Raw genomic sequence first — 25,448 nt, forward strand, 5'->3', positions numbered from 1 at the left:
CTTTCAGTATTTTCATATCATTGGGTTACCTCGTAGTACGAGGGAGTATTTAAATATGTTTAATAGGTTAATTCATATCTTACAACTGAAACAATTCTTTAATTTATTTGAACACGTATCAATGAATGAAGATATTATCATTATATTTATTTTTCTGGATATGTATACTAATCAAGATTATTAAGACAGAAATAAATCGACACACAATACAAGACCAAATCAAATTTTCTATTCGTGTACTTTTTTGTATTTTTATTAATATACATAATATTATATTATGTTATTTTTATTATAGAATAGAATAGAAGAAAATAAATTATAACTTGAAAACTTAGCAATCACGCTTTTAAAAAGTTTTAAAATTTATTTAAACGAGTTTAGAAAATTTAGTGAATTGGGCGTTACTTTGCGGAATTTCATAATTATACAAATGATTTAAGTTTTATTTAGTGTTAATTCCGCCAATATACGTTTTTGTATTAAACGAGTTTACTTTTTATTTAAATCTACGTCAAATATTTTGGAAAAAAATAAATGTTGGAATATCGTTGAAGGGAAAACTATCAAAATAATAAATACGTTATAAAATAAATTATTTTTTGCTTTCATGTTTAAAGAATTTAAAATCAAGTTAACATCATGAAAAGTTCAAAATTAATTAAGATCTTTGTTAAAAGGGGTTTCTACTTTCAATAGAAGTGTTAAACGAGCCTGTGTTGCCTGCAATTAAAAATTTCTCAAGTAAATCCGTGATAAAATTTTCGTATTTATTAGGAGTTCACTTTGACAAGGCTGTCTCGCAGGCACTTAGCGAATCCACTCAATATCTTAAGGGCTCCGATCTCAACAGCCCAGCTCATATTTAAATGTTTCTCAAATTTTGCTTGAGGCGAAAATTTTTCTGCTTAAATATTGTATTGTGTTTTGGTTACAAAGGAATTTTCAAAGCATTTTTTTGCTGTTTGTTTTTACAGACGCGGTCGTTGACTACGGACCAAAGCGTCCTTTAATAATTTTCTCGCTTTCCCGAATGAAGTTCAGTCTATTTTAAAGTGGATATCTGCATTTTATTGAATACAGTTATTTAGGTAACAACATTTATAATATATTTGTGTCTTAAATTATCCATATTTTTTTGCACTAATTGAATTAGTTTTTGGTAATTTAATAGTTATTAAATGTAATTTATGTTTTTAAGCTTTTATCATTGTAATTATTATGACGGGTACTCACAATATGTATTTTATTAATTTAGTGTCGATATTTCGATCCAATTGCATTAATCGTGATCGCAGCCGAACTGCGGTGGCGGCGAGAAACTCTTGACACATTGACACTTGACACTAATACAGGACTTGGACAGATTGATGTGATATTAATATATTCCGCCGCGACCACGATTCATGCAATTGGATCGAAATATGAGCACCAAATTAATAAAACATATAGCGTGTGTACCCGTCAGTTGATAAACAAATTAAGGCCGTTTCAATATGAATAAAATTGTAAAAAAGCTGTAATACGGTTTACGGGTTATAAACAGTAAAATTGCTTAAATAATAATAATGAGTGAGCAGTAAAAAATATTAAAATAATTCAAATAACAATTAGGCGGCAAAATAATTTGTATAGAAGTATCCCTCGTAGGACATTTGAATGGTCATGTTAATTTTTTTTTTAAAACCTCAATGTTACATATTTAATTAATGATATTTAATTGGAAAGAAATCCTAATAACTAAGATGTATTAATATTATCATTATAATATAGGATTGCATAATATAGCTTACATGAATGAAAGAATGCTGGGAGAGTTTCTTGCGACGCTTCTTCACTCTCAGAGCGCCATTTGTTTCCGAAGCGGTAATAGTATCTAGTATATTAGAAACTAGCTGACCCGTCAAACGTTGTTTTGACGTATAAATTATTTTTAGAGTTAGACCGTTTCTTGGACATTGCTAAATTATTTTATTTTTCTAAAATTGAAGAAATTTTCTAAAATAAACGTAGCCTAAGTTATTCGTTATAACATCAGCTACTTGCCAGTAAAAGACCCGGCAAAATCGGTCCAGCCATTTCAGAGATTCGCCGGAACAAACAGAAAGACAGAGAGACAAAAATGTAGTAAAAAACGGTTATTTCAATATTACAAACAGACACTCCAATTTTATTTATATGTATATAGATGACATCAAAAAGAGTTCTAAGGGAATCCTTTTGGTAAAATAAATGCCTTTTATGCCTTTTAACAATAACCATCTAATATGACCCATATCACACTTCTATTATCTCAAAAATAGCTCGTCACAATATCACTCCACGCAAAAAGAAAGATTTAGATAGCAGATAAGGCTGTATGTGATTACGGGGTTTTAAGCAAAAGATAATGTTCAATCTTTACAGAATTTTGTTTTTACCATGTCAATACGGTTAGCGATCCTCCCTTTGACGTCACGATGATTGATGACGTAATGCTCCAGCCGAGTACCCGACTGATTGATGAGATCACTATTGTCATAAATACCTATGATGTACATGTATTTTATATTAAATTTCAGCTTATCCAACGTGGAGCATATTACCCTTAATAGATCAGGGTCGAGTTTTCTCTGATTAGTGTCAAGTTAAGAGATTTGCGAGTGTTATAAATTTAAATAAAATACTTTTAATGGATTACAACGCCTCGTTTTCAGGGGAGCAGTCACCTGAAAACGAGATCTGGAAAGGTCTTGAAACGTCGAGTTAATTAAAATAGAAATGTAACTTTTACGCAAAAATCTAATGTAAAAACAGTTACAATAAACATTAAAAGTGTTATATTTCAGTGGACTAGGGTCGATAATTTTTAAAACCAAAAAAAAATATAGTAGGACGAAATTAATTGAAAATGGAAGAGAACCGTTTTTTACCCTTTAACGCCCCCCTTTTCCACTTCCCGACCTCAGATAGCCCGTAATTCATTATTCCTTTCACTTTTTTATAACGATTGTCTTCCTTTTCCATCATGTTTCATCCTACTATTATTTTTTTCACTTTTTATCATTTTCAAAGGCTTCACCACTGGTCTATAAGAGCTGCCAACACGTTTCATATTTTTCATACAAACGCCCGTACGTATAAATGACTTTTAATGCATCTTTCTTTAAAAGAAAACTGATAGGTATCTTGTGCATTGTATCTAGGTTTCTATCCAAGTAGAAAATATGAATTTCGAGAAACAAATTCAATATCACCCTCCAAGTATCTGCTTTATTGCATAAATTTTAACTGAACTTTATCCGTTTGTCATAAATTATAAAAAAAAAATGTGACTTGAACGAGCACACAAGGGCTTCTTTTTTAAATAAAATTTACTTGCAATAAAATTTTTTACTTAAAAAGCCTAGCGGTCGCCTCATTCCCACTCTGAAGTATCATTAAGAAAGTAAGTTATTTCATACAAAGTACTGTTTTTCCACATTTTTTTAATTCTGTTGATTATTTTTTATGAAAATAAGGGACGAGACGTGCAGGATGTTCAGCTGATGGTAATTGATGCGCCTTGCCTATTACAATGTAGTGCTGCTCAGGATTCTTGAAAAACCGAAAAATTCTTAGAGGCACTACAATTGCACTCGTCATCTTGAGACATAAGTTGCTAAGTCTCAGTTGCCCAGTAATTTCACTAGCTACGGCGCTCTTCAGACCGAAAGGTCGCTAGGTCTTCAAAATTGACATTGAGGTTTTAACTATAATTTTTTTCTAAACTGAATAGTTTGTGAGAGAGACACCTCCAAAGTAGTAAAATGAGTGTAACTTCTAAAGTAAGAGAATGATATAACTAAAAAAAAATATATGATGTACAAAGCTTCCACCGAAAATGGTTTGAATGAGATACGAATACATATAATTGATGAGAGCTCATATGCACCGTATAATTTTGAGCAAAGAGTTTTTGCCTTTTCCATTTCAATAATTAATATTAATTAATATCATTTTCCTTTGTATATAACTTTTATATTATGTTACTTGCTGCTACAGAAACCTTCATGGGTGAGTCCGAATCACACTTGGCCGTGTGACACAATTAGTGATATTTTAATTTACTAAGCAGTATTTTCTGATTTCATCCAAATATTAAAATAAAATAAATAAATTTATAAAATGAATTTCAGCTAGAGGAAAAATTCAATAACAAGAATCATTTGAACTGATTTCACAACAATAAATTGAATAGACATATTATGTTCAATCGCAAGCAATTGGTGTAGAAATTTTATTTCAAAGTTAAATTACAAAAACAATTTTAATGATACTTATTTGTAACAGTTAGGAAACTATATTAAAAGTTAGCGAAAATTGTTTTTTGTGAAGCAAATGAATAATTGCTTCTAATTTATTAAAGACCATGTTTTAGCATAACAATAATTTGATATCACACTATTACATTAACATTTCAACTTACTTCGTTAATTTTTTTTTTATGAATTTCGGGTCAGTAAGTGCTTGTTATAGATAAACAAATATGTAGTAAATAACAACTCATATGATACGAATAGATTTCATTTATGTTTTAAACTTGCGAGAATAGTGCGAAATAGTCATTGACGTCTACATATTTTGTTCCCAAATTGGTTTTTGTTTATTGTGGGAATACCAGTGGGAGGCTCCTTTGTACAGGAAGCCAATAGATTATATATTACCACAACGGCGCCTATTTCTGCCGTGAAGCAGTAATGTGTAAACATTACTGAGTTTCGGTCTGAAGGGCGCCGTAGCTAGAGTAATTACTGGGCAAATGAGACTTAACATCTTATATCTCAAGGTGACGAGCGTAGTTGCTGTGCGGATTTTAGGTTTTTTCAAGAATTCCTAGCGGCACTGCATTGTAATGGGCAGGGCATATCAACTACCATCAGCTGCATATCCTGTTCGTCTCGTCCCTTATGGTCATAAAAAAAACTCTTTGCATGATTCAGAAACATATTCTATAAAATTTCATCGATATTATTATGGCATCCATTATGCGGTAAACAGAATTGCAGCTTTCATTTCCATTATATTGAAAACACGGGCTCGTTTAATAACGACGTAATATTGGAAAATACTTAAATATTATTAAGGTTTAAAAATAAGGGGAAATCTCAAGATATTACAGAAAACCTTTTCATGGTTTTTATTGATTTCTAAGTTACTTATGTTAAAGGGGTTGCTAATATAAACAGACTTACTAAAATTGTTATATCGTTATTTTAAAGTTTCCACTTTGAATTACAAAAATCACTGACAGTCACAATTAGAGCAGAGCTTCCCCTTACAATTCACAATAAGTAATGTTTACTCGAAAAAAAAAAACAAATTCCTAATTTCTATATTTGGTATTAAATTATATATACAAAATTACTTAAATCTACTTATTAAAGCAATTTACAATTAAGCCTTATATATGTAGGTATCAGAAAACTTATTTCTACAACCCTATCTACGTATTGAGGGATAAAATTTTATTATGCTTAAAAAACTAATACATGAGGTTTGTGGGGGGGGGGGGGGAATCCAGGAAACTGGGAAAACCTGGCTATTTGCTATTGATATAACGTAATATTAATCGTAACCTATCACTTAACCTAACTTAAGACTAATGACTAGAACTTAAAAACTAACTTAAAAACTAAGGTAAATAAATACATAGATATGTATACATACATATATAATATATAAATATAAGAGGGGTGTGGGGTGGGGGGGAGGGATCTTGGGAAAGGGAAGGAGGGAGAGGGCGGGAGAGGGAATGTCTACTCGAACTTAGTGCTCTGGCTTATATAGGGCACGTCCGTCTACCGTGATGATGCTACCAACTGTTAGATGGCACTACTGCAGTGCCAACTAACTCACACGAATCAAGTTAACTAAAGGTCTGAATATTTTATGCTGTTGTAGTTATTTCTAATCATAGTGATAACTATCTAGTGTAATTGTTGTGCCGCTCAGAATTTTTGGGTGTTTTCCAAGAATCCTGAGCGGCACTGCATTGTAATAGGCAAGGCGTATCAATTACCATCAGCTGAAAATCCTACGCGTCTCATCCCTTATATAAATAAAAAAAATCAATGAAGAAACCTAAATGGCAGTATGTAAATGACAAAACACAGAAATAAGTTAACTACTATGTAGTTATAAATGAGTGTGCTTCAAATAAAATTCAGCTTAAAAAGAATACAAAAATAACGGTAGAAGTTTCAGGATTTAGTTGAATGAAATGATAATTTAAAGATTAAATATTTAAAATGTAAGCAGAAGAGACATAGCGAGTAAAGTTTGAACATTACATAATCTAGGACGTTGGGACGGTATCGTGCAATTTTCTTTTTAAAGTTTTTAGTTTTACACGAATATTTTTACTCAAATGACTCTATTATCTCCATATAAATGAGAGCCTTTTCAGAAATTTCTTATGTTACTTATCAAACTACGAGTACAGGACTCAATTGATGGCTGTTTAAAAATGATGATTTGTTTAAATGAATTTATATAGTTATAAAACGAACCTTGTATATTTAAATTAAATTTAAGTATTTATAAACTACAAACTTCGATAATTTGTACGACTAGATAGACTGTGATAGCTGTGAACACTTCGAAAAATATTGCGACGAACTGTTAGCCTCTATTTTCAGCAACACACACTAAAACAAAGTAACTAACATTTGCGAGTGTAAAACGTAGCTGTCATGCACACTAAATAATTAAACCTGGCCTATTGTCATGCGTTGCCTAACAGCAACAGTAGCAAGCTAAACGTATTAATTATATAAGACTACTAATTACTTTTTTTTTAGTTTAACCGATATTAACAGTACTTATTATTAAAAGGCCTTAATTAAATTAACCACAATAGTGATTTTAATTTGGGACGTGGAAAATCGTGCAAAAAGTCTTTATTTTTTTTGTAAAGATATTTCATTCAAAAGTTGAACTGTTTTATCGAACTGGCGTCAATTATTGAGCTAGCCAAAATAAGTAGAATTCACAAGACACCGTTGCAAAGAGTTCCTTTGATTAACTCTACAATAAACACACCAACACGCATTTTAATTCTTTAAAACTATTTTATTTAAATAAATGTTTAACAATTAAAGTATTGTGTAAAAAAAAATAACAAAAAAAAAGAACAATCGACTTCAAAAACACTATTCCAAAACAATAGATATAATATCCACTAAAAAGTATAAATAAAAATAATTGCGTATTTTTATACTATCTAATTAATTAAACTAATTCTAGTAACGATTATTGTTTAAATAAAAAAAAGAATTATCCAAATCGGTTCACCTAGTCGAAAGTTCTGAGGTAAAAAACATAAAAAAAAACACACCGACGAAATGAGAACCTCCTCCTTTATTGAAGTCGGTTAAAATTAAACTAAATAAATTCATATTTTAGAATAAGGATATTTACAAATTCGTTTGATTTGGTAGTTTTTATAAAATAGGCGGTTGCACAATGAACCACTTTATCTAATCGCTTATAAAATAATTCTGAAATCAAATTGTAGACACATTTCGTAATCTAGTAATAGAAATGGCTGAAGCTCACTGCGGACAGCTACGACTAATCGGCTTAAGTTGTCGTCACCAAGTTTCAAAGGCTGATAAGACTTCCGCAATAGCAATTGTCCTCACAATAGACATTTCTATCAGTTACAGTAAATTTGCTTTACCAATTTCGCTTTACAATATTAAATCGTGTTATCAATAATTATTATCGAGGTAAGTATTAAAGTCTTTCAATCCTACTCAATTTTCTCTATAGATGTAGCAGTAAGTGACATAGTATAAAAGTTCTTGTAGTTCGTTGTAACGATTTATGACGTATAAATAAACTACTTAGTAGATATAACTGACATACATACGGCGAGATTAGTATACTTTAGTTATTTTCATAGTATGATGTCCTATGGTATATTGCTATGGGGCAGTGCGGCCGATATTAATACTATCTTTGTGTGGGAAAGGTTATTATAGCATAAACGATTTTCTTAATGACACCACGGACTGGGATTAAAGCGAACACCCTCAGGCTCTTTAATTATAAATGTTTATTGTACGATATTACATTGTAATCCATATTTTATATAAAAAAAAAAGCCCGCCGAGTTTCTTGCGCCCATTCTTCTCAGGTCTGAGGCTGTCTCTTTTGAATGGGTGTTAGATTTTGACGTTCAATAAGTGATTATAAATCCTATTTTGAATAAAAATATTTGAATTTGAATTTGAATTTGAATATCGTTCAAACCAATTTTCGGTGGAAGTTTGCATGGCAATGTACATCATACATATATTTTTATTTTTAACATTTACTTATTTTATAATATAATATAATGCGTCCCCCACCGTAATTTATAATATAATTATAAGTTACAGTGGGGGATGCATTGTCTGTCGCGCAAACTATTCAGTTTAGAAAAAAAATTATATAAGAAATTATTTTTGAAGACCTATTCTATATAGATACCTCACACGCATGGTTTGATGGAAAAAAAGTTTGAGTTTCAGTTCTAAGTAGGGGGAACCCCCGAGTTTTTTTTCCTTTTTTGTTTAAAAATCTTAATGTGGTTCACAGAATACATCTACTTTACAAGTTTCAACAGAACAGTTCCTAAAGTTTCGAAATAAATTGGCTGTGACATACGCACGGACAGACAGACAGACATGACGAATCTATAAGGGTACCGTTCTTTGGCAACGGAACCCTTTTAAAAGACCCTAATAAGACATTAATATTACTTTAATATAATTTAGATAAAGAGTTAGCAATATTTTTGAGTTGTCATTTCATGGAAAGTATCCTACTGGAGATAAACAACCTCTTACATAACAATAAATAATATTAATTCCAACTATTTTTGAATATTAATAATCTTAAGACTACGCGTATAATATAAAAGTTATGTTATTGGAACCCCACTCTGGGTATAGGCCATCTATCTTCATCCATCGATATCCATATTCAAATCAAATCAAATCAAGTCATCTTCTGTGCTATACTTCTCCATTCTTTTCCTGCCCTGTTTATTATTTCTTCTACCCATCTGTTTCTTTTTCTTATGCCAGATGGTCCTTCCTAAATTATCGTTTCTACTGTCCATCATATGTCCATGAATCTATAACAAGAATATAACGATAGTAACCTTAACTATATAAAGAAGGTTACTATCAAAGACCCAGAACTGTTGAAGCAAAAGATTCAACAGTTCTGGGTCGATAACAAAAATTATTTATTTCCTTTATCTACTAACTCATAAAAGAAATGAAGAAATTAAATGACTAAAAGTTACAAATACAGTTTTAATAAAGAAAAAATTAAGTTCTTTGAGTAGCTGAACTACAGTAGTTACAATGGATCAAATACTGTGATACAAATGATTTAAGTTCTCTTTAGTGTTAATTCCGCCAATATTTATTGGCGGAATTATAACTTATTATAACTTAAATCATTTGTATAATTATGGATTTTCGTAAAGTAACGCCTAATTCAATATTTTTTCACTGCTGAATATCTAAATGATCGGACAGCCGGGACTAGATTGTGATTATTTTATAGCGATAGAAATGACTGTACAATATTGTATATTTTTATTGAAAAGAGCGCAAAAAAAAGAATGCTGGGAGAGTTTCTTGCGCCGCTTCTTCTCTCTCAGAGCGCCATTTGTTTCCGGAGCGGTAGTAGTATCTAGAGTAGTATAAGAAATGACATCAAAAAGAATTCTAAAGGAATCAATTTTGAGAAAAAAATGCCTTTTTTATTGTTTTATGCTTTACTATGCATAGTTTGGGGCAAGATAATTTGTGTAAAAGTGTGTCAATATTATTACAATTAAATGTTATTATTACAATGTTTTATTGTACCTATATTCTACCCACAAATGACAGGAAATTTACCTCTGGTCAATATAACTGTAACATCTCTCGCAAAAAAGCCTAACATGCTAAGAAGGTCTAAAATAGCCTACCCAACTATCAGCATTATCAGCAATAGTAAAAACTTAAATCAAAATCAAATCAAATACGTATATTTCTCCTATTATGTAGTATAGCAATAGTACAGCAATACTTATTCTTAAAATGTTAAACTACAGTTGGGAGACAGAGCTCAAACTAGATAGAACCTGTGCTATGAGTCTTCTGGCCCTCCCAATCTTAACTAATTATATCATTGCATTTTAAAGTCTATATTATTGAGACTAAATATAAAATATGTTTGTGTATGCATAAAATGCACGGGTTAAACGTACCTGATTAAATTTAGAGCATGCTTAAAAAAGGTCACGTTAAGATCGCTCTTGTCCAATGAGCTTGTATGAAACAACGGATGAAAGCTGTTGACGAAATGAAAGACATTCTCGTATATTTTTTGAAATAAACGAGTATTTTGGAAACCTTTGTCTACCAATCTGAGAAAGTATTGTTATGCCTTAAATAAAATATGCAGATATCTCGCTATTACATATGATTTCTTACTAATGGTATTTAATATTACTCACAGTTAAAATACGCTTTGATTGCAAGCCGAACTAGAAATCAAAAAAGATTTTTAAGTATTAAGAGTTTGTTAATCGAAATTAAATTAAAATCTATGATAATGCAATTATTCTTTTTTGTTTGACAAATATTTTATCGTGTGGAGATTCATATTAGAGATACGAACTTGTTTTTTTTTTTTGTAACACAAATATTAAACCGTAGCGATTATTTTCCTAGAAATAAAAAGAAATATATTAATTTACTAAAAGTACTGACAAGTACTGAAGCTAAGCTAGCTTTGACATGGGGAAAAGAAGTGATAAAAAACCATCAGCTCATCTTTTAAATCATATAACAACTTAGCCTTTTTTATAAATATTATGCAATTTTAGGATGCCTGCTTAGAATCAGACAAGAACCGTGCATTAATATCCCCTTTATTATATATGACGAAGAAAGAACCTCTGTATTGTTTTTAAAAGGTGTGACGTCATTACTGTTGACATCACAATTGCTATCTTGCTGAAGATCACTCATTGGTTCTTCTAAAGAAAACTACACGAGTAGGTATTTTATGACTTTCGTTTATTCAACGGGCAGCGTTACGACGTCCCAGAGAGGTCCGTACCGTACGACAGCCCGAGCACGACTGACTCAAGTGTCTTTTTTTTTTTGAGAGGAGGAAATACTGTTACGTATTTACGCCCCGGAACGGGGCGTAATATGTCGAACTCGAGTGTCCGCGTAAGCGGACACCCCATACCGACTAAGACCTCCTCTGTGCTGTTAGCAGCCCTGGCTTTCACAGCGAAGTAGGACGTGGTCCGTGGAGGCCGCAAAGACTACGCAACAACAGTCGCGGAGCGTCTCCTAAGGAGACTCGAACCTCAGACCGGCTGTGTGCTTGTGGGAAGGAGAAGACTCAAGTGTCGACCGTGCGGCTGTATTTATAGGACCCGGCGCACGTGCTAATCCACGTGTTTTGATATGCGGCCGTATTTATGAGGCTTGGTGCACGTGCACATGCTTTCAATTCGTGTTGTAGTATTTGCGCCGATATATACTATGCTATATAAAACTGAAAACAAAACGTTATGAACGATGCGGGACTTGAACTCACAACTACTAAGTTTTACACAAGTTAAGACTAAGCAAAGTCAAAGTACTGCTTAATAGATCTCAGACTTAGACTATTGGGTTTTTCAAGGGTTCTGACTAGCACTGCATAAAAATAGGCAAGACAACCCGTTAAACAAAGTGGTTAGAGGTAGAATGTTACTGCTCTAACTGTCTATAAGTATCAAAAACGTGTTGTAGTGTGAGAAAAATAACGTTAATCACTAATAAAATTTAATTCTACTGAAAAAATTACTTTTAAAACAATGGTTTTAAAACTCAAATCTCCTTGAATGCAAGGAGATTTGAGTTTTTATTACACACAACTATAAAAATATTTCCTCTTAATCTTATCTTTAAATAAATAAATGTTTCCTTGTGCGGTGTTCCCGGGATAATACGACATTCGTTAAGATTCACCTTACTTAAAGGCTGGTAATGCTTCTGTGATTCCTCTGATGTTGCAAGAGAATGTGGGCGGCGGTGATAACTTAGCACCTGACCCTTACGCTCGTTTTCCTCTTTTCCATAAAACTTGGGACTTGAACTCGCAACCTGTCGCGTTCCTAGCGAGCGCTCTTTCCAACTCGAGCTAACCGTTCAAGTGACGTATCGTTCATAAAATTGTATGTTTTCAGTTTTATTTGTATAATTAATCCCAGAAGTGAGGATTATCACTTTCAAAAAATACTGTTACCGGGAGGCTCGAGATGAGATGTCGGCTAGATTATGGGTACCACAACGGCGCCTACTTCTGCCGTGAAGCAGTAATGTGTAACGCCGTAGCTAGTGAAATTAATAGGCAAACGAGACTTAATATCTTATGTCTTAAGATGACGAGCGCAATTGAAGTGCCGCTCAGTATTTTCTCAAGAATCCTGAGCGGCACTGTATTGTAATGTGTGGGCGTATCAATTACCAACAGCTGAACGTCCAGCTCGTCTCGACCCTTATTTTCATAAAAAAAGGATTTATCTATTAGCCATAGCCACAGGTTGGTTTCAATAGATTAGCTTGATAAGCTACTGGATATGGATTGTGTAATATTAAAAGCCGTGACGATAATATCTAAGCTACGGTGACACATAAATGTACACCAAAAATATTTTCAATAAAAAAGATGCCAACAAAGCTACAACGACGTAATCTCGTTCAATTTATTTCATCTAGACTGGTACAATCCTAATAGGTTAAGGATTACAATTCTCAATAAATGAAATCCCAGCGATGATCCGCACTTACATCAATTATACGAAACATCGGGTTCGAGTCTTGTTGTTAATGTGGAATATTGAATGTGAATTCGTTCCGGTATTCCTTTGACACTGCTGTATTCAAATGAACCCAGTAAGTACTGAATGGGACTGGAGTGTTACAGGCGCATTTAACACTAACTCCTTTTGAAATAGGAACTGTTTCTACAGTTAAACTTATTCTATCAAATAATGATTTTATATTATTGATTTATTAAGTGATGCAATCAAGAGGACATAATTTTATATTTGTGTGTAAAAAAAAAACTGAAGAAACGTTTGTAAGTAATATTGTACAATTAAACTTATTATTTAATAGCCTGAGGACGGTTGCCCCACTCCCAATGGTGTGGTATCATTAAGAAAGTCATTTATGTTATAGTATCCTTTACCACACAAACGTTTTTTTCAAACGTTTTCAAACAATTCTTTTGAATAACGTAATACTTTTGTTTCAAACATTTTCTGGGATCTTGTTCTAAAAGCATACCTATACATCGACCCACAAAAGACTTACTAACTCGACTTAGCCGAGTAGTAGGTGTTATATGTTTATGTCTGTTCCTGGTGTTAACATTATGGTTATGACAGTTTCTAGCAAATTCACTTATGTGTCTATGAACATACACTACATTATCAAGAATATATTGAGAAGCAACAGTACGCTCTATACTTGTAAGCCTAAGAGGCATTTAAATTACGCTCGTCATCTTGAAAAAAAATGATGTTAAATCTCATTAGATAACTAGCTACATAACTAGCTAAATTTTTCACAAAATTTTTGTATATTTAATCCCAGAAGTGAAGGACTTTGAAGGAGTGACATGTCAAGTCAATTTCCTAATATGGAATTATTGTGATTGAGCAGGTTATCATCTGTTATTTAGATATTGTAGATGGAGCCACAACCCGAGAGTTGAACAAACATACTTAGATTAACGGATCATGCGTCATGCGGACTCTTGGCTTAGTTGGTAAGAGCACTGGGACGTTGCCCGAGAGGCACAGGTCTGAATCCCGCATCGTCCATTCATTTTTATTTTAATCATTTGGCTTCCGTTATAATACTCTTGTTCTACTTCAAGTCCAAATCTTCTTAACTTCGACGTCTCTTTAATTTATTTGTTCAAACTTCAACTTCAAATCAAAAGTTTGCTTACAACATTGGACGTTCAGTGAATGGAATTTGAAAAGTTGGTTTTTCATTTCCTTCCAAAATTATAAGGTAGATTTCGTATAATACACATAAGTGTAAAGATGTATGTAGTATTGGGATAAGTTTCAAGATAAAGTGAGTTGTTGAAACAGTAATAATATTAAAACAGTTAAAGAATATATTCGTATGTATTATCTTTGATGAAAATATTGATATTTGGATCCTAGTTTGAATATATATAGGTACCTAGAACTAGCCTTGCTATAGATAATATTATTGTTTCAACTTAAAAACTTATTCCTTTTTATTTAAATTTGGAATACTTTTTATGTTAGAAACTTCAATAATTCCCGCAATTTCATATATCTTTATCGAGGTCAAAATTAAACCACAATAATGAAATGAACTGTTGAAGAATACAGAATTACAGTGATTTATTTTGAGTATGGCGACCCCAGGACATTTGCAGAGCTAGGTGTCAGTCCTATGTCTGTCCTATATAATGTAGACATTATGTCGTACTATCGATAGATATTACAACAAGTCTTCTAACAACTGCCATAAAAAATCGAAGCGGTGGGACTGCTGTTAAAATTAATAACTCCTAAACTATTCGACCGATTTCAATGAAATTTTTTAATAGATTCGTTGAAGCTCAAGGAAGGTTTACATATATAGTTTGTCGTGTCATGATCCCACCCACGCATTTACCTTATCTCTCGAACCGTTTATTGACAGAACAACGTCTGTCGGGTCTGCTAGTTACACAAATAAAACTGAAAACAAAATTTTATGAACATTGCGGGATTCCAACTCCACATAACAAAATATTAAGATTTGAAAGAGCGACATTTCAAGTCAATTTCCTTATATGCAAATATTGGGGTTGAGCAAGTTATCTACTGTAAAGTAGATCCTGTAGGTAAAGCCACAACCTGAGAGTTGAAAAAAGCATACAAGATTTTATCAACGATACGTCATTCGAACGTTTGGCTCAGTTGGAAGAACGCACGCACCGCCAGAGGTCACGGGTTCCAGTCCCGCATCGTTCATAAAATTTTATTTTCATATTTTATTTCTGATAATTTCAGATTCTGATTCAAAATTCATCGAAATTTTATCGCTATTTGAAACAGTCAGTAAATCTAAAGGTTCGTGGCCAGATATATTATTTAAAGCCAAAAGCAGTCTGTACCAAAAAATATTTTATTTATTGCTAAAACTTCAATTAATAATAACTTTTATTGTAGTTACATTACGTCATAAAATATAAAAGCATATTTATTAGTAACTGAAGTTATCTAACCTAGGTATTTATTAAGATTAAATTATTAATAAGTCTTTTGCGGCTACACTTAAAATATTCTTCGAAGAAAAGAAAAAGAATACTAGGTATTTTTTTTCCTTAAAATACAAGACTGGGTTTAAAATAAGTATATTAATTAATTTGATGAATGTTGCTGTTTTTCTTCAAAACTTATCGCAGTAGAGGTTAAATTGATCAATGACAATGATGTGCAGAAATACGTTGATATTTTTCTAATAAATCCACCCCAAGTAATATAAGCTAGCTGGAGGCGTCTACTATGATCAGTAATTCTAGAGGGTGAAGCCGGTTTTAATCTTACAACTTTTCCTGCTCACCCCAATCTACCCGAGCTCAGAATCGATTAACATTTGGAAATTACTTTTGAACCTTGAAGGGACTGTGTGTCAAACGAGACTGACATTTGTAAGTACCTATTACACTTTTACGTATCTATGTCGTATTTCTGTAAAGATGTTGATACGTGGTTGGGGCTCCGAAGTTATTTTTGGCTTTAAATTAATTAGTTGATTATAATTCCTTTAAGTTCTCGCTTTCTGGAGCATAAAGGTTATATTACAACTGGCATCTTTGACATTTTAAAACAAGGTTTAAAATCTCTTAAATTCAAGATCAATTAATTAGATTACTATTTAAGAAACGCCAAATGATTTTGCAATAAGAACTTGGAAAATCACAATAATATTACAAACAAAAATTAAATTTGAATGTATTTATTCCAGATAATTACCAAAATATATTTATTTGAGTAAAACATTCTACACTGCACAGTAAATTAATCACAGCCTTAGATTACATATACCTCTAGATACATTATGACAGCTGTGAAAACATGGAAAAATTTAGTTTAGAACTAAGTTCTATTTTGAGAAATGCACGCACAGTCACACAAATCGCGAGTGTAAGACGAAGCTTATAATGCACACTAAACTAATAATCCTGGCCTGTTTTTATAGGTTGCTTAACAGCAAGAGAATCTATCTAGACGTAAAAAATATCTATGATTACAACATTAAAACCGTTTTATTGAAACACAAAAATTCTAAAAACATGAAACATGTACATATTTAATTAACCGGGTACATGGTGTAATAGCAAAACGTAAAACAGTTAACGTGCCTGTGGCTGAGCCAATTATTTTATTACGAGTAACAACTCAACTCCTAATAGTCACGTTAAAAGGTTTCATTTATACTAAAATATAATTTGTCACTGTTTTAGTTTTGATTCATTCCATTTCAGCGATAATTTTAATAATATGCATAATTCTTAAAACAAACTAGCTATGTCGCCTAGTTCGTCAACATGGAATAGCATCTACCCCGGATTGTTAATATAAAATAAGCCAAAACATATATTTGTTTGGCCGTTTGACAATAAACACCATATATAGTTACCAATATTCTTGATTTTCAATGTTGTAGATTGACTTCGATAATGACCGACTGCTTGAAGGCGCAACCAATTCTTATGTACCTTTTTAATCTCCAATAAAGCATTTCTCTGTATTTCAAAATAGATAAGCAACTCAAAATCAAATCTGGATTCAATGAACGGAATATATTCTCACGAAGACTAAACATGTCATAATTTAATAGGAAATATATAAAAAGAAACTGAGATTGATTGATTCATAAAATATACATTTATCAAAAAAAAAAAAATTCAATAAAATATATTTACAGAGACCAGAGATTAATATAATATTACAGATTATGATTACATTAGATTTTTTTGATATTATTTTTTTTTTTATGGAATAGGAGGACAAACGAGCCTACGGGTCACCTGGTGTTAAGTGATCACCGCCGCCCACACTCTCCTGCAACACCAGAGGAATCACAAGAGCGTTGCCGCCCTTTAAGGAAGGTGTACGCGCTTTTTTTGAAGGTACCTATGTCGTATCGTCCCGGAAACACCGCACAAGGAAGCTCATTCCACAGCTTCGTGGTACGAGGAAGAAAGCTCCTTGAAATTCAACGATAATTGAATCTGTGCGTCATTCAATTGTCGAAATAATCGTATAAAAATATATAGTGTATAATCCGGTTCGAAGTTACAGAAAAATATGTAAATAGGTTTATTGATTCATTCCGGTTCGAGTGACTCGCCTATCTTATTATTTCAGCCTGAGACGATAAGTTAGACGACAGAATGTTATTTTTTTTTTGTCTGGAGTCTTTCCTATTCAATGTTATTTCATTGCCAACATCGTACCCATCCAACTGGATAAATATATCTAACATTTGTACAATATTTAACTTTGTTAGTCGTGTCTAAGTTCATCTTAGCTAGGGTTAACTTGACGTCTATTGGTAATACAATACTGAAGGTCGACACATATTGATCGACGCCTTTGAAGATAAAGCATTGATTTAGATGACTTAAACATTACAACTATATATACAGTTTGTACAGGGTAAACGATACATATGCTACTAAAAAATATATATATAATAGCGGGCAGTTTGACTAATTTGTTCTGCTTTGAAAGGTATTTATACAGAAATAAAATTTTAAAAACAACATTTTATGAACGATGCGGGACTCGAACTGAGCTCAGTTGGTTAGAGCACCGGCACGGAACGCCGGAGGTCGTGGGTTCGAGTCCCGCATCGTTCATAAAATTTTGTTTTTCAAATTTTATTTGTGTATTAATCCTGGAAGTGAACCCTCACTTTCATAATAATCACGTTAAAAACACATCATATAGAAAGGTTGTTTGATATTTGATGCATTTGAGATCCAAAAACACGTAATTGGTTTCTATTTTTTAAATTTTTTTTTTTTTAATTACGCAACTTGGTTTGATTATTTAAAATTAATTCGGTTGAAAGCACTGATCTCTTCTTTATACCACTGAAGTGGCGGCTGTCAATGTGCTTTTGTGCCTGTTTGATATTCGCCATTTTGGCGCTGTTGGCCATATGTATATATAGCGAGAGTCTGCGGTACTAAATCCAGTAATGACAACCTCAGCTAAACAAGCATCGATAGAAAAACTACGTACAAAAAAATGTGTACTTTATTACGTTGATTGCTAAAGTATAAATAACACGGAAAGCGACCGAAATTAATTCAAAATGCAAAAATGCTTCAGAGTATTGTACGCTTCTCTCGCAGCCATTTGTATTATACGTCAAAATTAGTTCTCTGGACGCTCGCGAGTGGCGCTTCAAATAGGCACAATAAAATCGCTGTCAAACATATAGAACAGCCTGTCCAGTGGTATTTATACAGGTCAGTGGTTGAAAGTAAAATATTTTGTGTTTCTTTGTGGCCGGACATAGTATTGTATCTGTATTTATGGTATTTCCTATGATTAAAACAAATATGAAGTCACAATTTAATCTATTACAACCATCCAGTAGTTTTATTGTGTATGTAAATGTGGAAATCCCTTAAAATCGAAAACATATTGGAAGCAATTTCGTATCTCAACCCAAGGCCTGCGTAAACAAAAGCAAAGGGTAGTATAAGTAAGGAGATGAAATAGGATGACCAATGCCATACATAATGCACATACATTATTCAGATACAACCATAGAGCCCTGTATTTGTAGACGGAACAAAAATTTGTGTATATAAAATGCATTCATTTGATGCTAGAATGTCGATTTCAAAAGAACTTTCGTATAATTAAAAATAATGTTCTTTCTTTTATTCGCCATCCCTCAAATTTGCATTTAAATGAATAGCTGTGCTAATAATGAGAATGGCCGTTTTTCAAATAAGATCTTTAACCTTTCTTTTTATGATAATAAAATTTTTTATGATAATAAAGGACTAGACGAGCAGGACGTTCAGCTGATGGTAATTGATAGGCCCTATCCATTACAATGCAGTGCCGCTCAGGATTCTTGAAAAACCCAAAAATTTTTGCGATTCTTGAAAAACCCAAAAATTTTGTGTTGTAGTTTGGATTATCCAGGGTGTATAACTATTAGTATTAGATTCATTAACGAAAATACAAAAAAAATACTGCAACCTTTATAGGAAAGATAGAAATTTTCTAATTGCCACGAAATTCTTCTAATACGATGAAATTAATAGATTATACTAAGATCAGGATCAATGATTTAATTCGGTATTTAAATGTTAATTATATATGCAGCTTTTCGCATCGCAATGGCTGACGTAGCCAGCGGTTTATGTATCTGTCTGTCTTTAACTTGATCTGTACATCTGACGTAACATACGTTGGTTGGCCTCAGAATATTTGGGCATTTTTGTTTTAGGACTTCAATAACGCTGATTTCCATGGACTGGATGAATGTTGTAATTATTCAACACAAGCTTCAAATGTTTTTGTTGCCCATTTTACTTAAGAGCCCGTTTAAATATTATTAAGAATGCACTACTTCTTGTTGTAATTTATCTGCTTATTAGTTTATTATCAAAAGAACAAGCCTGATCGTAAAATAAGGGTTTTGTTATGAAAATAAGGGATGGAACGAGCAAGACGTTCAGCTATGATGGTAATTGATACGTTCTGCCCATAACAATGTAGCTCAGGATTTTTGAAAAACTCAAAAATTTTAAGCGGCACCACAATTGCGCTCGTCACCTTTATACATAAGATATTAAGTCTCGTTTGCCCAGTAATTTTACTAGCTACGGCGCCCTGCAGACCGAAACACAATAATGTTTACACATTACTGCTTCACGGTAGAATAAGGCGCCGCAGTGGTACCCATAATCTAGCCTGCATCCTGTGCAAAGGAGCCTCCCACTGGTAAATACACTCATATATAAATGAAAATAAAAAAAGATCGTTTAATATTTTATTTTACAATAATTCGCATCGTCATATTGAATAACATTCATTCCGTTTATAACAATTTAAATGAACTAGAACAGCTCCACATCAAACGAGTACAATATGACGGAATTTAGGAATACTGTTTTCATAAATCTTTCCCAGCTCAGTAAATTACTTATACAGAAATTTTATTGCTATCTGTTTAATGTTTATTTGTTGAACTCATGATTTTAAATACAAAATACATTTGGGTCTGACATCTACGTACCCACATCAATGTCATTTACAATTTCAAATTGAGGTACTTTGGAAAATATATAACTTTTTAATTATTTTCTTTGTTTATCCTTCAACAAACTCGAAGTTCAAAGAATACATTTAAAATGACGAGAGATTATATTATTAGTAAATAAGTGTTCCAACAGAAAGTCATAATTTAATAAAATATGTACCTACATTTTAATTAAAACTCTTTTTAAAGGATTAAAACACGAATAATAATTGTAACTGTCTTTTTAAATAAATAAATAAATACTTTATTTTGCTAGAAAACATGTAACAATGGGTGTAAATAGTTTTAATGTATCAATGTTATCGGCCATTTCTGGCATGTTAAATTATTATTAACAAAATTCTAGTTATTATTAACATTAATAAACTCTATATTTTAAACACTTAGGTCAATTTAAATTATAATTATTATTTTTAAATGGCATTATTTAAAGACTAGATTTAATATATACTTTAAAGTCAATTTAATTTAACCTAATGTGTCAACATTTCATTTATGGAATAAAAACATTTATCTATAAGCCATGTAAAAAGATCCTTTTTAAATCGTTGGACGGGTAATACGCGTAAGCTTGGATTATTTGTTAAGATTTTATTCAATATTTTTATACACATGACATAGCTACATTTTCCGTAGGATGCATTATGATATTTGTGTGCAGTCACCAGTCTGTCACCGTTTCTTGTATTTCTCGGATAAATATCTCTTGGTTTTGTAAATAAATGGTCATGTTGTTTGACAAAGATACATATTTCGTATATATACATACAGGGAAATGGAAAAATACGTAATTCTTTAAACAGTGGTTCACACGAATCTAAGTAAAAAGCTCCTGTCATAGCTCTTAAGCATCTCTTTTGGGCTATGAAAGCCCTATTAACCTCGCTAGAGTTTCCCCACAAGATGAGCCCATATCGAAGTACTGATGCGACATAACCATGATAAGCTGCCAGGACTGTACTTGGTAAAGCCGTTTTACGCAATCTATATAACACATAAACATATCTATCAATTTTTTGGCATACCATGTCTACATGCTCTTTCCATTTTAGGTTTTTATCTAAAAGTACTCCTAAAAATTTAACATGCAGAGCTTCTTCTATTTGGGTATTTGTATAATTTATCTTAAAGTTATAGTTATTAGAGCGGTTACTCAAACTAAATTGCATAAATGAGGTTTTATTAATATTAACTTACTAAATAATAATTTGGCTCATTTGAGAGAATTACATTAAATAATAACACAATAGTGACACTAAAACCTTTCAAACATTAAGTAAATTATAAAATAAATACAAAACTTTCGTTAATTATACATTTTTGTAATAATTGACCACTTACTTGTAACTATATTGTGAACTTGAGTGAACAAGAATAAAATAAGTGTACAAAATGAATAACCATAACATTCCAAACGTTTTGAGTTTTCTTTAGTGTTAATTCCGCCAATATTTGTCTTTAAACAATTCGACACGTGTTTCACCTCTACACGAGATGTTGACTCGCAAAACTCTGGCACGAGACTCATGCCATTGATTTGACTCTCAACAACACTAAAGAAAACTCAAAAGATTTGGATAGTTATGGATTTCCGCAAAGTGACGCCTACTACAATAATTTTTTTTAACCATAGCATTATTAAATTTTCGTTATTTCTTTGTTTCAGATAATGATACCATCTCCTGCGAGTCCGCCGCTGCCTTGAGGCAATATGAAATTAAACCGGAGTCTAGACGTGCGGCTCATAGTCCTCTGCACCACCTGTTTTCTTCTTCCGGCTTTCGCTTGTCCTTCACAATGTATATGCAAATGGAAGAACGGTAAACGGTATGTAGAATGCACAGACAAAGATCTCAAATCGATACCGAACTCTCTAGACTCAGAAACCCAAGTATTAGACTTTACCGGCAACGATTTGCAAGTTTTACAAAAGGAGACCTTCCACAAACTAGGATTATTGGACTTACAGAAAATTTATCTGCAAAGATGTCGTTTGCAGAAAATCGATAACGCCGCCTTCAGGGGCCTTGCCAATTTAGTCGAGATAGATCTATCCAACAATTATATTACTGTAATACCGTCTACAAATTTCATCTTCTTTCCTTCTCTAATGAGGCTCTCTTTGAACAATAATCCAATATCAAGCATTAAGACACACTGTTTTCAACATCTGTCGTATTTGAATACCCTCGAGCTCAGTAACTGCAAAATTGAGACTATTGAAACAGAGGCTTTTGCTGGTTTAAAGCATTTGGAGTGGTTGAGATTGAATGGAAATAGATTATCAAATATTCAAGGCGACAGTTTGTTTCCCGATACGTTGCGAGGGATCGATCTACAAAATAATAACTGGAATTGCGACTGTCATTTGAGAGATTTACACAGTTGGCTATCGAATTTCAATATGCCACACGCAGTTGAGCCAATTTGCTCTCAACCTGAACGGCTCAAAAAGCGTACAATCACGAGTATCGACGAATTTGATCTGGCTTGCTTGCCGAAAATAGCCCCTACAACTTTGTTTATAGAAACGAATATTGGAAACAATGTTTCACTAGAGTGCATGGTGAAAGCCGTGCCAGAAGCGAAAATACAATGGTTTTATCAAGGCCAACTTATTCGAAACTATTCAACTTCGGCCGCCGAGCCTCATCATGTTTTTTTCGTTGAAAATGGTGTTATAGATAAAAAAAGTGAACTGTATATATACAATATTGGAACAGATGACAATGGTACGTATTCGTGCTTGGCGGAAAATTCTGCTGGCAAGGCGAGAATGAATTACACTATTAAAATTATAGTTAAAGAAGAACCCGTAGTAATTGTCGTAACTTTTCCTCATAGGCATTTAGTTGTGATAGTGACAGTGATATTTCTTATAATAGTTTTACTTATAGCCATCATAGCGGTTGTTTTGCTTAAATTTAAAACAGATACTAGAAGTCGAAAAAAGAAGGAAAGTGGTAAAGATGTTGCAATGTGTAATCAAATTTTACCATCGGGAAGGACAAATGGTTCTCTGGCTAAAAACAACGGCAGTTTGATAGTAAATGCACACTCACATCATGCTCTACATTATACAGTACAAACTAATCGAGATTTTGAGTCACATGACACATATCAAAGCAATAACATGAAAGGCTTTGTCGATAGAAATCCTGACCTAATTAACGATGCGGAAACCGTTGCGAACAATGCTCTTAACGAGAACACAGCGTCGGTATACAAAACACAAAATGCGAACGATAGCTTTGAGGATGACAGCGTATTTAGCACACAGCCTGTTCAGCGACAAGTGACGTGGCAAGATCAACAGACTACGACAAATATGAGTTTGCCCCAGAATGCCATGTACCAACATTCTGCTGATGTTCATCTTAATCCAGGGTGTTTCTTAGATAATGATGGGTATCCATTTGATTATGGTCTCCCAAAACATCCATGTCGACAGCCAATTATGTCTAATTACTCCATGGTGGGGCCATTCTATCAAACACTACCCCATAATCGGCCAAAAGGACAAAAACTCGTTTGTAAGTTTGCGAAAGACAACGAGTTTAACGCCTCTTCACCACCTTGTCCTAATTATGAAGTATTTAACGCTAACAATGTACGACGTACTCTGGAAGGTTATCCTGTGCCACGGAACCGTCAAATCGCATTTGTCGGTAATGGTACCGTTTACTTTAATGAAGAGTTTGTACCTTCTCCACCTGAAGGCTATAAATCTGAGCCAGTGCAGTGTTGTGCGCCTGAAGCGTGTGCTCCTTGGAGTCCAAAAGGGACGTGCGCTGTAATGGTCCCGGTTGGGATCGCTGAGACACCGGGAAGGTGTTATCAGGTTGAGACCAGATGTGTGGATACGCAAACAACTGATACAAGAGCAGCTGAAGGCCCAGAAAATGTCCTTAAGCCGCTGCCCCAAGTATCTAACGCTAAATGTGCGGCCGATATTTGTTCGGAGAGCCCAGACGAGGGTTATGTAGGAGACACTAACGACATCTGACGACGTCGACGGCACGATAACGCGTAAACAGGGCAATTTAGACGCTAATAAAGTGATAAAGCGACTGAGTATGAAAATATTATGTATATATAGCAGTGATGTACAGTGCATTTGGTATACACTCTTGATATAAGTTTTTATACAATTTTCATTCAATGTTCTTTTTTTATTCATTATGTTATATCCGATACCAGCGGAAATTTAGCTCTAGTCAAATTAGATAATATAGTTACAAATGTATTCTCTTACGAGTAATTTTGTGGCTAAATTTAAGCAATCTCGACTTTACCGTTATACATTTATGTTATTTATTACAACTTCAGAAATTCTTTATTAGAAATAGCGGAGCGAATGTTGAAATGTGCCAAGTCTAAAATAGTAGTTACTTTAGTATAGAACTAACCCGGCGTGAAGCGTTTTATTATAAAGTAAGAATTTCTGTTATTGCTTTGAAAATAAAACTGGTTGTTAGAATGAAATATTTGTAGCCTGAAAGCTTGCGGTTTAAGACTGCTAACTTATTTAATAATTATTGTTTTAAAATAAATACTAAGCTGTTATAGTTCTTAAAAATATTACTAAAAGAAGCAATAATATTTTTTATACAGGCATTTTTTTATTCAGTTTTTATTACATTTATCCTCCGCACTAAATTTTACTGGTAAATGAAAGAATATAAATTCCAGAAGTCTTCTTAAAAATAGAATGATTTATTTGATGAAAATTTTCTTTGTTAATAATTACTGTGAATTACTTAATACTAACATGTTTATGAATTGTGCTGTATTTTATTTGTAAAGCTTATATTCGTCATTTATCGTACTTACTACTAGTATTGTATTATTCTTTACTGATCAAACAAGTAGTATCTTAAAGGTAAATAACTTCTAACGCTTCCGAAACTCAGGAAAAGGAAACATTTGGTGATTGTGTTCAAACAATGGCACTTGTTTCAGTAATTTCCTTTGAGTATTTGACTGTATTGTATTTAGACAATAATAATGTCAGGTATTATTAATGCTGTCATATATTTG

General features: G+C 32.7%; 1 protein-coding gene across 1 annotated transcript in view; it reads left to right on the forward strand.

Moving 5' to 3' along the window:
- LOC126968677 (leucine-rich repeat-containing protein 24) overlaps positions 1 to 25,017 on the forward strand; it is a 97,224-nt gene extending 72,207 nt beyond the window's left edge. The window contains exon 2 of the mRNA XM_050813723.1: positions 22,075 to 25,017. Within this exon, the coding sequence (XP_050669680.1) occupies positions 22,120 to 24,414 (2,295 nt within the window). The 5' untranslated portion in view covers positions 22,075 to 22,119 and the 3' untranslated portion in view covers positions 24,415 to 25,017. The remainder of the gene's footprint in view (positions 1 to 22,074) is intronic.
- The last annotated feature ends 431 nt before the right edge of the window (positions 25,018 to 25,448 follow it).

This window comes from Leptidea sinapis, chromosome 16 (genome assembly GCF_905404315.1).
Source record: "Leptidea sinapis chromosome 16, ilLepSina1.1, whole genome shotgun sequence".
Taxonomy (NCBI): domain Eukaryota; kingdom Metazoa; phylum Arthropoda; class Insecta; order Lepidoptera; family Pieridae; genus Leptidea; species Leptidea sinapis.